At 37.8% G+C, this 12,396-nt stretch overlaps 1 protein-coding gene across 4 annotated transcripts in view; it reads right to left on the reverse strand.

The window, feature by feature from the left end:
- Nucleotides 1-6,567: 6,567 nt before the first annotated feature.
- The window catches only part of VRK1 (VRK serine/threonine kinase 1), a 47,163-nt gene continuing 41,334 nt past the window's right edge, over nt 6,568-12,396 (reverse strand). For all 4 annotated transcript variants that reach the window (XM_005483197.4, XM_074542381.1, XM_074542380.1 and 1 more), the window contains one exon: nt 6,568-7,886. In XM_005483197.4, the coding sequence (XP_005483254.2) occupies nt 7,810-7,886 (77 nt within the window). In that variant the 3' untranslated portion in view covers nt 6,568-7,809. The remainder of the gene's footprint in view (nt 7,887-12,396) is intronic.

A 12,396-nucleotide genomic window follows, 5' to 3' on the forward strand; every position in this document is an offset into this window, starting at 1 on the left:
AAGAAACCCTGCAGTAGAAATATAACATGCAATTTTTAGCTGGATATTCCATTGCTTTCTGCTGACCTATATGGACTATCTATGCATTCAGCCAGGTTTTGTCAGGGAAAAAAAACTCCCAGTGGAATGTGATATGACTTACAAATTCTTTGTCCATCTCTCATTCTAGATACTTGAGACTTCAAGAGATAAGTAGGGTCTTTCCCTTGGGGACTATTAATATATTAAGAAATTCAAGCATCCTGAGAAGTCATACCTAGATGAGACATATACACAGAAAACAATCATGCCTGTGTGTAAAGGAATACTCTGGAGGCTGAACATCATATAATTGGATAAATGTTTTCTAGAAGAAATTACTTCTTTGGAACATTTCATGCCCAGTTTGATGGTCTTTCAGAAGAACTAATAGGATTGTCAAAGGTAAAATGATAATGTGGAAACGCAGTGAGTGTTGGCTTCTCTGACGAGTCATCAGATGTTTCTGTAGGACAGTAGAGTGAAAATGGACGGAAGGGAGAGAACAACATCTGTAGAATTTATAAAGATCTGAGAAGACATTAAAGTGAAGAAAAGAAATAAAAGGAGAGTGTTTAGAGCCCCTGCCAAGCTGTGAAACTCAGGTGACCCACAGTGATCTAGTGGGTCCCCTAGTAGCTGTGCAGGGCTCAGACTTCTGGTCCCAGGGCTCTGAACACTGCAAGAGTGATTGATTAGAACAGTGCAGCAAATGGCATTGTCTGTGCTGGAATGGGGAAGAAATCAGAGGCATAGGATTGAAAGAGACAGCTGAAGGAAAGACCCAAGGCAGATGGTTCTGTCCTGCTTTTTCCAGGTAGATGTGATGAGGGAGAAGCAGCAAGGCAGCCACGCTTGTAAGCAAGGCCCACATCTTGACTCATCAGCCTGGGGCAAGAGAGCCTGTCCAGAGCAGCCATTCCATTTCCTCAGCTTTAAGCACAGTGCTGTGCCCTGGCCTACTGCAATGCCTACCAGCGCCCCAGGTCTTCTGCATCTCCCCTCGTTTTCTGTACTCTTCAGGGCAACATGAATTTCATTAGGGCTAATAATTAACCTAATGAGGCTAAATAATTAGTCTAATAAAGCTAACATACTTGTTGAATAATCAGAATACTCCCTTGAAAGGCAGAAGGAAGAAGCATATTGCCATGAAATAAACAAAATAACTAATAAAGGAAATTTATTTTATCACAGACACTCAACTTCTCACATTCTAGTGCAGCAGGTATGCAGAGGGGTAAGAAGACAACCACATCTTGAAAGATCTTATAAGAGACATTATGGGAAAAACCTGTGAAGAATGCAGCAAAAAAACATACACATTTAAATACTTTTTTTCTCACTCCTCCGGCTCCTCATTACCTTGGACACAGTACCTGTAGTTAATCAAGGAATGTCAAGTTCAAGCACAATTTCTGTGGTTCAGCTCAAGTTACTGGTTTGCAGCATGCAATTTCACTTCTGAATTACTCATTCCTTGTTAGGGTCTCTCTTGCAATTTTGCTACTACCCCTAATCTTAAAGATAATTCAGCAGTGTGCTTGACAGCCAAAAATGTCATTATCTTCCTAGCAGGCAAAGGATATACTTTGAGAGGAATATAAACTTGATTTTCAGAGATAGTAGTTACCTGCAGCCCTTACTGGCTTCAAATAATATTTTGGGCACTACTACCTCTGAAAGGTCAGGCTTTTAATATAAACAACTGGAATTCACCCCCAAAACAGAATAGTTTCCATGAACTGAAAGAAAAGTCTTCTGGTCAGATTTAGAGAAAATCTTGGGCAGTGCTTTCACCAGAAATGGATGACAAATTTCAAAATTGTTTTTAAGAGGGCTTTGTCATGAGTGAGGGAAACAAGTAATCAGTGACACAACCCACTGCCACACAGAAACCATCGCACATATGAGAATAATAAAGGCAAAAACTGTTGTCAATCTCCAAAGAGATTTATCAGGTGATACCACGTCTAGATAAGAGTTATTTTCAAATTCTTCCTCCTTCCACATTTGACCACACCAATTAAAAAGCTCAAAGCCTACAAATTACTGATGATCAGCTCTCTCAGTGATAGAGGAAACCAGTTGTTACATCACACTCAGATATTTTCAGCACTACATTGTCTTCTAAATGTGGTGCTCTTTGCTGTATATTTTTTGCTGTGGCTATCACCAAGTATTGTTAGAAGTGAGTCAGGGACCGCACATTTGCTACTGCAGATCCACTCTCACCAATCCAAAGGAAACAGCTCCACAATGAGAGATTAGTGAGAATGTAAGAATGAAGGCATTATTATTTTTTTATAGATATATCTCTTTTCAGAAAGGAATTCAATTTATTACTTACACTGTTTTTGTTCAGGTTTAGCAGCAGATAGACAAAATTAGCTGGAGGGTTACTTACTTTCAAGTAGATCCAGTGTTCCACTCCTCTCCTGGCAGAAAGAGAAAGTTTTCAAGGCGCAGATCGTGTATTAGTTGTGGTACGAAGTAATTTCTTTTAACATTAAGCTGTGCAATTCACCAATTCCCAGAACTGCATGTTAGAGTTTGCATTCTGAACAAAGCTAAGTACCGTCCCTTCCAGGGCTCTTTTGTCTTCTAAATGCATCCTCCTTGGTTGTATTTCATGTTATTGTGTTCTCACTGCTTCTGTATAAATGAACATATTAATCCTTAATTTCCTGGGTTTCTAGCTCCATTTGCCAAGGAAGAATTTTTCTTCTCTCAGAAGCTGCAGATGCAGATTCCCACTGTGCCAGCTTCTTCCTGTCTGGAGTGGTCTGGCAAAAGGAATTAGTTCAGGAAAGTTCATAAAAATGTATTTTTTTCTTTTTACTCTTACTATACTTCACAGCTGTCTCACTGTGTTCTCATCACTTTTCTTTTGAGTATACTTATGAAAACCCATCACAGCAGCTGAGGTCTGCAGGGTTGGAAAGTTGACCTTCCAAGACAAGGGGTAGAAATATGGGAGCCAATCTTTCTGCTATCAAATGACAGCTCATCCACAGCTCTGTTACTCTTAGGGGTACTCCTGAGAAAATGCAAAACCTCCATTTTGACTTGTTGCAGCATTCTCAATGGGGGAGAAAAAGCTTCACATATAGCAGCTTAGGAAACTGTGAAACTTGAGGGCCATTTCACAATTTCAGGTATTTGTATGCAGAACTAAATGCAAGGACATTAAAATCTGGCATGGAAGACTACATGGGCAAGATATGCAACAGTCTGAGAGAAGACAGGTTTTGGTAGGATAAGATGAAACACAGGCTCCAGAATGAAGTACCAGTGCAATACTGTTTGTGATTTCATATTTAAAAACATGGCACATCCATGTAGAGAAAAATAGTTGAATTGTAGCAGCCAGTTAGATCTTTTGCATGTTTCTAAATCCCAAACTGGTGCTATAGAGGTACCATTCCACAGAGATAAAGAACTTAGCATCAAAAGAAGCATCAAATTCATGGAATCAATTTTCTAAATCTTCAGCTGCTGAATCTTGATAATTTGAGTGAATAAAACTGAAATGCCTATGAGTTAGCATGCAGTTGCATAAAGCTATCTCAGGTCCCAGCCAGGACTTCAACGTTGATCCCACCACATCTGCTTTCTCTCTGCCTTTGAGAAGGGACATAATGAAAATCACTTCTCACAAAGAACAGATTCCTTCTCCCTCTGAGTACCTCATCATTGTAAAGAGCCCAGCACCCCCAAAAACAACATGGGAGGTAAAGGAATTGGTATTTACTCCCACAGAGCTTTCGCAGTCAGTTTGGTGTTGCAGTGCCACTATAGGCAATGGGATTTGACTCTTGCTCAAAGAGCACCAGCTCTGTGTTCTGCTCTACAGCTGAACTGGTAAAACTTGGAAACTCTAATTGAGATGTCCCACTACATATGCTGGCAAAAGCAGATATGTACTGGTTATTAAGACACAATCTGGAGTCTCCCTCACACCTCCTACAATGAAGCTACTGATACTCACCTATCATCACCTATACAGGGCACTGCAAACCTTCCCTGAAACAGCTCATCAGCAACTGGTAGACTCTCTGTTAAAGCCATAGCAGCATTAATATCTGATGTCTTCCCAAAAGTAAAAAATTTTTTTTAAGCAGAAAAGTCTGAGAAAGGCATTATTAGTCACAGGATGAACCAAAGGCAGTTAATCTCCTGTCTACACCTTAAGAAAGAAAAGAGGAGAAAAAGCTAATTTAAACAAATGCTACTAGGGATAAAAAAATTCAGACTGATGCTACATTAAATTACATAGGAGGCTGAGGTATCCAGCCACGATCTTCAGAAAAAAGAAAATTATAAGGTCTATCAATTAGAGAAGTGGTGCTCTGAGCCTATGTTCTGGCATGCTTACATTTTTTTTTTAATGTCTGGCAGGATGTTTTACAAACTAAACTCAGCAAGATGACAATTCCACCAGAAGGTGCTTCAGATGGTTTTGCTAATAATTTTGATCAGCTGAAATGGAGAAAAACATCATTTCATTTATTTGGCTTTTCCAGAACCTGTCAAATCTGAGAAGAATCATTAATTGCCCCCTTCTACATCTCCCCCTCTCATCTTTCCCACCTTCTTCCAGAAAGGACACACCTCAATTTATTTATTTTTCCTACAAGTGTTCTGCATATCAGCCTTTGTTGCCAAAACAAACTCTGGTCATTCTTCGTGCACTTCCTTTCTAGAAGGAAGTGCCTTTTCTTGAGAATATTCATTGGAGGCTGCTACTGCTACTGCTGCAAAGATCTAAGTGCTAACCACCATATATTGGCTTTTGCTTTAATAGCCTTTTAACCAACTTTGTTAATGGACTGAATGCAATTTAGATATGGAACTTGGCTAAAATGTAGCTTCAATTGGCTATTAAAATTTAAGAGCCAACTAAGATAGCTAATTACAAAAAAGCTCCAGTGATAATGCTACGCAGAATTAGTGATAGCAAATGACAGTCTGTCTAGTCTTATTCCCAAAGGGAAAGAAACTCTTAACTGAGAAGTCAACCAGACAACGTGCAGAAAACCTAATTGCATTACTGGTATTATGGCATCCCAAATCTGGCAGCTTACTGGGACAAAACAGTGAGAAAAGTCTGTCAAACTACTCAGAAAAGCAACTGACCCCCTTCTTAATGCTAGCTGAAGCAAATATTGGGAATTATTATTTTATATTAACTTATTGGAAAATAATCCTGTAAAAATTATCAAACAATCACCATCTAAAAAATATGTTATATTCATCCTGAATTTGACTGTCTCTTCAGATATATTAGGGGAAAATATAAACAATCTGTCTGCAAAACGTTCAAGCACTAAAAGAAGCATTCTGTGCTTCATTATCAATATCCTCATTACACCATCAGCTGAAGTGCTGACTAGTTCTCCTATGAAGATTTATCATGTATGGTGGCCACTTTGAAACATAGGTAGCGGAGTCTTTAACATTCCCTTCTCAAGCGTCTCCCTGCTGTGCCTGTAAATGTCAGTCCAGTTTTTTCACGGCTGCACGCACAGATTAGAAACAGCAGGAGAGCTTGGGAGTATGACTACAATACTAGTAAGGACACTTGTCTTCATGGCACTGCTCAAGTGATTCTTGGAATGCAGGACCCTGCTGTTTTCTAATATTTACACACAACTGGAGTCATCAAGAGCAGTAAATGCAGTCTAAAGGCAGCTTGCTTCTTTTGTGTTAGGGGCTTTACTTTCAAACGGGGATGTCAACAAAATCCGACTGCACCCTCCGCCTCTCATGGAGTGCTGCATTTCCCCATCAGCGCTCTGCAAAGCAGAGGGAACACGTGTGTGCAAGCAGCACTGTATGTGATCCATACGGCAGCACTGCGGGTATGATCACAGCCTTCCTGCACTCCTCCTGCCCGTCCCACGCCTTAAACACCACTGCAGTTACAGCCAGCTGGAGCCTGGTGCTTTGCAGTGCCTGGTGAGCAGAGACAAGCCCTGAAACAACATTCACCTTGAATAAAAAACACCCTTTTCCTTCACAGAACACCTGCCAGGACATCTTTTCCCGGGACATCTTTGGGGTGGGAGGAGGTAAGGGTGGCTTATGAAATTTGTACCTCAAAACATTCTTTTCAAATATATGGAAATAACTGTTTGTTCCATTTGGCTTTGGTGGTGTCAAAAGAAAACACACTGCTTGAAAACTTGGAAAGTAATCAAAGGAAGTTTACTGGTAAATAAGTTACTAAAAAAACCAAAATGTCAGACAACTGAAATACAAAAGAATGACATTAACTCTGAGTATGTGACAAGGAAGAGAATACAGTATGCCTTCCTGACAATAGCTATTCAGAACAGTGTAACACACTTTCTGAACAAAATGATTAAACGAAGTCATTAAAATGATAGTTTGATTTGAGGAGTTTTAAACTGAGAGAGGCTTTAGCAAACCTATTTTTACATCTGAAATGAAGAGAATGCTACACTCAAAGTTGTCAGCCACACTTTGCTAACACCCAGGAAGACGAGCCTAACAGTCAACAGAAATGAGAAAGCACCTCCTAAATATGGTATTCCAGTTTTATTTCAAAAAAACAGATTCCCTTGTTTCAAAAAATAACTTCATCATTCATTCATTCAACATTTCATGCTACAACATATTTATTTAATCTCATGAATTGCTACTCAGACATTATACAGTCAAGCAAGCTGGACATCCACACGAATACACTCTCACTGGCTCATATGGATTCCTTTTGGTTTGCCAAACTTTCGGTTGCCCTGATAAGAATGATGTTCATGCCTTTTCATGCGTATGTTGCAGCAGATATATGAAAAGTAGCAGTGTTTCACACTGGAATCCAACACTATTTTTGACTAACGACTCTGAAGAGAGGACTCAAAGCTAACCAAGGAAGTACTTGTACAAAAGGATTTGGAAGATTACATGCTCCTCAAGTAAAGGCAAACCATTACTGCTGAGAGAAGCAGACGTGAGACAATATTTCACGGGAACTAGATCCTGCACAAAGTTACTCACAATTATATTCTAGTCTTTACCCTAATATAAAAAGAAAACCTGAGGGGATGGTTGAGAATAGGCATTGTTTTTTAGTTGGTTCTTTTCTTTGCCCTGGGCCCTTTGTCTGAAATTCTGGTCTCTTTCTTTCCAGAGAAACTGTGAATAAGTGGAAAAGTGATAGAAACACAAATACTATGCAAAAAATGGCTAAAATTCAGTACCTGTCTTCCAAAGAATTAAATGCATTTTATATAAACTACAATGGAAGGACATGATTTTTGCCTTATGTTCTGTTTTTAATTCAAACACTTGTAACATATTTAAAAGTTATTTATGCTTTTTCAGATTTCATCTCAGTGTGCATTTAAGTGACCACCAATATGACTTTACTCAGAACTGTGAGAAATCAGATGCAACACTGCTGTTTCTTATACAGTATCCATAATGAAACTAGTAAAAAAAGGCTTCATCTCTACATTACAAAGCAGGAAAAAACCACTCTTTTTTAGTTTGCCTTAAAGACATGAATTCATGTATATAAAGAATAAAAATGCATCCCCACTTCACAAGTTGGTAAAATTTTGCATTAGTATTTACATGTATATAAATTATGCAAATATTTTAATAAAACATTTATTCTTCAAAAACAGGTACAAACAGCAGTCCATGTTTTTACAGAACTCATAATTTCAAAAGGAAAGAAAAAGATTCCAGTGCTACCAACAACAACAAAAAAAATTCAGAAATGAGCCACAGAGCAACTTAATTTGTTGCTCCATATATTATTTACTTCTTGACTCTCTTTCTGGTTGCTGTGCTTTTCTTTGGTGAGGTCATCTTCTCGGTTCTGGCAGCAATTGCATCTGCAATTCAAACAAAACAAAAACTGTGTGTTAAATAAAATAACAAAAATAAAATAACAAAAACAGATCACAAGAAAAAAACTTTAGTCTTTAAAAGTATAGCTCAAATCAAATCACTTATTGAGTTTTAAGTGGGGATGGGAACATGCCACGGACAGAGGAGAAATCTTCAACTATTTCTGGACACTGACCTTCTCCTAAAAAACAAGTTGTTCGGCTCAACTTCTCCAAGAGTATCCTCACATGGAGTTGAGTCATTTTTTTAGCTCATCTTCACCAAAAGAATTAGATCCTCTACAAAATCTACACCCCTCCTTCCTCATCATGTGCCAACTTTTAGTTTTATAATGCTTTCCAGTACTAAGCTATTTTTTGGACCTTGTGCTAAGCTCATCCAGCTCTGATCCAGATCACAGTTTAACCCCAGACAGTAACTACCTATCACGCAGAGTTCATTCACTCACTCCCCCTCCCTTCCCAGTGGGAAGTGGAAGAGAATTGGAAAAAGGAAAAAAATCCCATGGGTTGAAATAGGAACAGTTTAATAATTACAATAAAGTAATATATAATAATAAAAAAGTAAAGAGATTCATTATCACACATGCAAAAAAACCCCAACCCACAAGTGATGCACAAAACCAGAGCTCATCACTCACTGACTGATGCCCAGCTGAACCCCAGCAGTAACAGCAGTAACTGGCCCCTGCAGCCAACTCCCCCATTTTATATACTGGGTATAACACTCCATGGTGTGGAATATCCCTCTGGCCAGTCTGGATCAGCTGGCCTGGCTGTGCTCCCTCCTGGCTTCTTGTGCTTCTCCTCACTGGCAGAGCACAGGGACTGGAAAGTCCTTGACTTAGGGTAAGCACCGCTCAGCCAAAACATCTGTGTTATTCTCATACTGAATCCAAAACACAGCACTGCACCAGCTACTACAAAGAAAACTAACTCTATCCCAGCTGAAACTAGGACACTTAGCAATAAAATTTGGTCTGGTATTCTCACAGTTTAGTGAAATGTGGCATCTTAGAGCATTCTGAATGGAGCTCATACAAAGGGAAGTAGAAGAAAAAAACGTGAAAAAGAAAGGAAGATTTCTATTTGGCCATGTCAGCTGTTAAATCAGCTCAGCTACCAGTGCAACTGTGCCTACAGATTGAAGCCATCACTTGACAATATTTTATTAACAAAGGTAAGGAATAATCCCACCTAAATAAGATTCCTAGTAAAACAGGCAGGCAGGTTGTTCAAAGAGACCATACCTAAAAGCAATAATAAAAACCTCCCTGCACTTTGATTCATGCCTGCCTACTGCCAGGGAAAAGGAAGGAAAAAAACATCACTGCTCATTTCTGTGAATCACATTCAACTGTAGTCACATTGACAAAAAAAATATTACACACAATAAAAATTTCTACTTTTTTGCATGTACAGTAACAATGAAGTATTTTTTATCTCCTAATCATGTAATGATTTTTTTTTTCTTCTTAATCCTAAATTCCTCCTTGAAGACAGCATGCCTAACTACTTCAGTTCTTGCTTGTAAAACTATCTATAATTCCACAATCCATGTCAAGTGTACAGGTAAAGAAAAGCAAAACTGAATTTCATGGAAGACCTGAAGAAAGAAGCTGCTTGCTTAAGACAAGCAGTCACTGATCACTGAAGCTCAATGAGTAAATTTGGGTGAATCAAGGAGGCAGAGAACAATGCAAAACAAAGTTTTACAAAAGAAACCCAGCAGTACTGTGGGTAGTTCTGGGCTCTGTCCTACAAGAGGTCTGAGAACAATGGGGAGAAAAAGTGGTTTCCCATTCTCTAACAAAAACAAGAAGAAAACATTGAATTTAACTAGTTTATCTGAAGAAAGTAAAAAAATAAAAATGGGAGACATATGATGTGCAAAAGGTTGCTGCATGAATGTGATTTTCATGCCCACAATGGCTAGAACAACTACTAAGCTTAAGGGAAATTCATATTAGGTAACAAAAATATTAAAATACTCCCCCTTATTAAATCCTTTGTATTAGTGAGGACAGTTAAGTATTACAAGTGGTGTTGACCAGGGAAGTTTTAGAATAATCATACAGCATTAGCATCTATTAGGATTAATACCAAAATAAATTGATTCGACTGGTGTACAGATCTATTCTTGATGTCCCTTCTCATCTGCCAATTCTACATTCACTGATTTAGAACCACACAAGGCTTACAACTAAGAAATAAAACTGTGCTCAAGTAAAAAAATTAAAATTTTTATAAAATTACAGAAGTTCCTTTGGTAAAAACAAAACCACTACTTTCCTGTATAAATTGTCTCCTTTGATGAAAAGGAGAACAGTGTGAGATTAGGAAACATGAAAACACCACAACTGAACAGATAAAACCAGGTAGGATTAAGGTGACTTCTAAGTTACATCATAGGTTAGAATATCTGAAAACAGAGCAAACATCAAATGGCAACTTAGGCCAGGATGCAGCATTTGATGAGTTAAACACCAACAATCTCCAATCACTTTGGGCAGTTTGAATATGGAGCTAATGAAGAGATACTTTTCTTTTAAAGAAGATAAAAGACAAAATCTTCTTTTAAAAAGACTGTAAGAAGATGAAGTCTTCTTTTAAGAAAACTCCTCCTTCCTTTAAGGAAGAGTCCTCTGACAAGCTCTTTCTCAGTTCAGCCAGGGACCCCCTACATAACTGAAAACACCTGGTGAATAACACTTCTCAGACCAGCATTCTTCAGTGCTCTGAAGCTGCTGAAGAAATTACAAGGGCAAAAAAATAGTAGTTGTGGTTAGTTGGCTTTTTCTGTTTTCACAGCAGCTCTTTTTCTATTCAGAATTCAGAAATACAACTCAGGAAAAAAAAGCCAGAAGAATGCAAACATGGACTTGAATTCCAGTAAATGACTCTGGGGTGGGGATGAGAGAGAAAAGTCAGTGAAATTGTGGGATGGAGCTTAGCTTTAGCTACTCTGTTCTGCCGATACTCCCTTTCCTGCAACAAATAAAGCAAATACTTTTCATATTCTCATAAGGAAAAACATCAGAACACAAGAATCTATTATTTATGACTTTGTGCCTCTGTATTTCTTACAGACAACATCAAATATATGAGTGTTCTTTTAAAAATTTTCATATAAAATTGTTCCAGATGAAACTGAAACTGGTTTACTTCTATTTGCAAAAATTGCTTCACTGAAGATAATTCAAAACACAATTGTAGATAAACAGAAATCATTTGTCTCATGCAGCATGTGTCTAAAATCAACCTTCCTCTTTGCCACACAGCAATTTGCAGGAGGAAGGCAGTTTAATTCAAAACATTACTTGCAATCTTGCAAAAGGTTAGTTCCCTGTAAAAATCTGAGTCACTGCAGTATGATTTTTTTTTTTCCTGTAGAAAAATTTCACTTGCAAATTTTATATCTGAGTTTGAATTGCAATACTTGTTCAACATACTGCAATTCAACTTCAGGTCACAGAAAAACAACCAAAAAAGTAGAAAAAACTTTTTTTCTTAAATTACTTAGTTCTACATGTAAAGTCATTATAAAAAACCTTACACATGGAAAATTTTCATTACAAGATGTTTTGTTTTAATACTTTTTATTAGCAGCAAACACAAGAAAGTCCCATTAAATGCAAAAAGGGAACATAAATTACTTACATTTTATATGTGTTTAAGTGCTAGAAATGATCTGAAAATATTGTACAGAAACAAGCTTAAAATATAAAGGTAGATTTTAATAAAGAACTGTGTTCCAAGCACACACAGAAGTACACAATAACACTCCAATATTTTATATGTTGGACACTAATTTTTCTCTTTATTATGATTAGTGACACATGTTCAAAGTAATTCTCATGTATTTGCCACTTGCAAATTGCAGAAAAAAACCCTACTATTCATGAAGAACCACAAAGATAAATTAAATGTAAACCAAATCTATTTTAACCTCCCTATCTACAATATTTAAAATTCTTTAACATTAAAAGCACCTCCTACCACACCTTTTCTAAGTTAAATAGCTTTTGAAGATCCTCAAACAATTCTTTCTTCCTCCTCCTACAAGTCTGAGGGCACCCCAGCCCCAGCAGACTTCAACACTGGCAGACTTCCTATGGCCACTGAGCACCTTTGGGTATTCAAAATGCCACCCAGCTGATCAGGATCTTTTGGACTGGACAAGACAAACTGCACAGTCAGATGTGGTTAATGCTGATGAGCTGAACAGCAAGAGAAGAGGCTGCAAAGCTCTTGCCACTGCTTTCTGTTGAAACAGTTATGAGATGTTGTTTGAATACCTGAAGAGCAACCACCATTCCACGATATTTACGCCCCTTAGAAACAAATAATACAGAATTTCAACAACTTTTAAAGCACTGCTGTATGACTCAACCTCAAATTGTACAATTAAGAGGCATCAAATTGTACAATTAAGAGGCATCAGTAAAATATCCATTTTACTGAACTTCAGGATTTTTTTTTTAAGTTACAGGAA

The sequence above is a fragment of the Zonotrichia albicollis genome, chromosome 6, assembly GCF_047830755.1.
Source record: "Zonotrichia albicollis isolate bZonAlb1 chromosome 6, bZonAlb1.hap1, whole genome shotgun sequence".
Taxonomy (NCBI): Eukaryota; Metazoa; Chordata; class Aves; order Passeriformes; family Passerellidae; genus Zonotrichia; species Zonotrichia albicollis.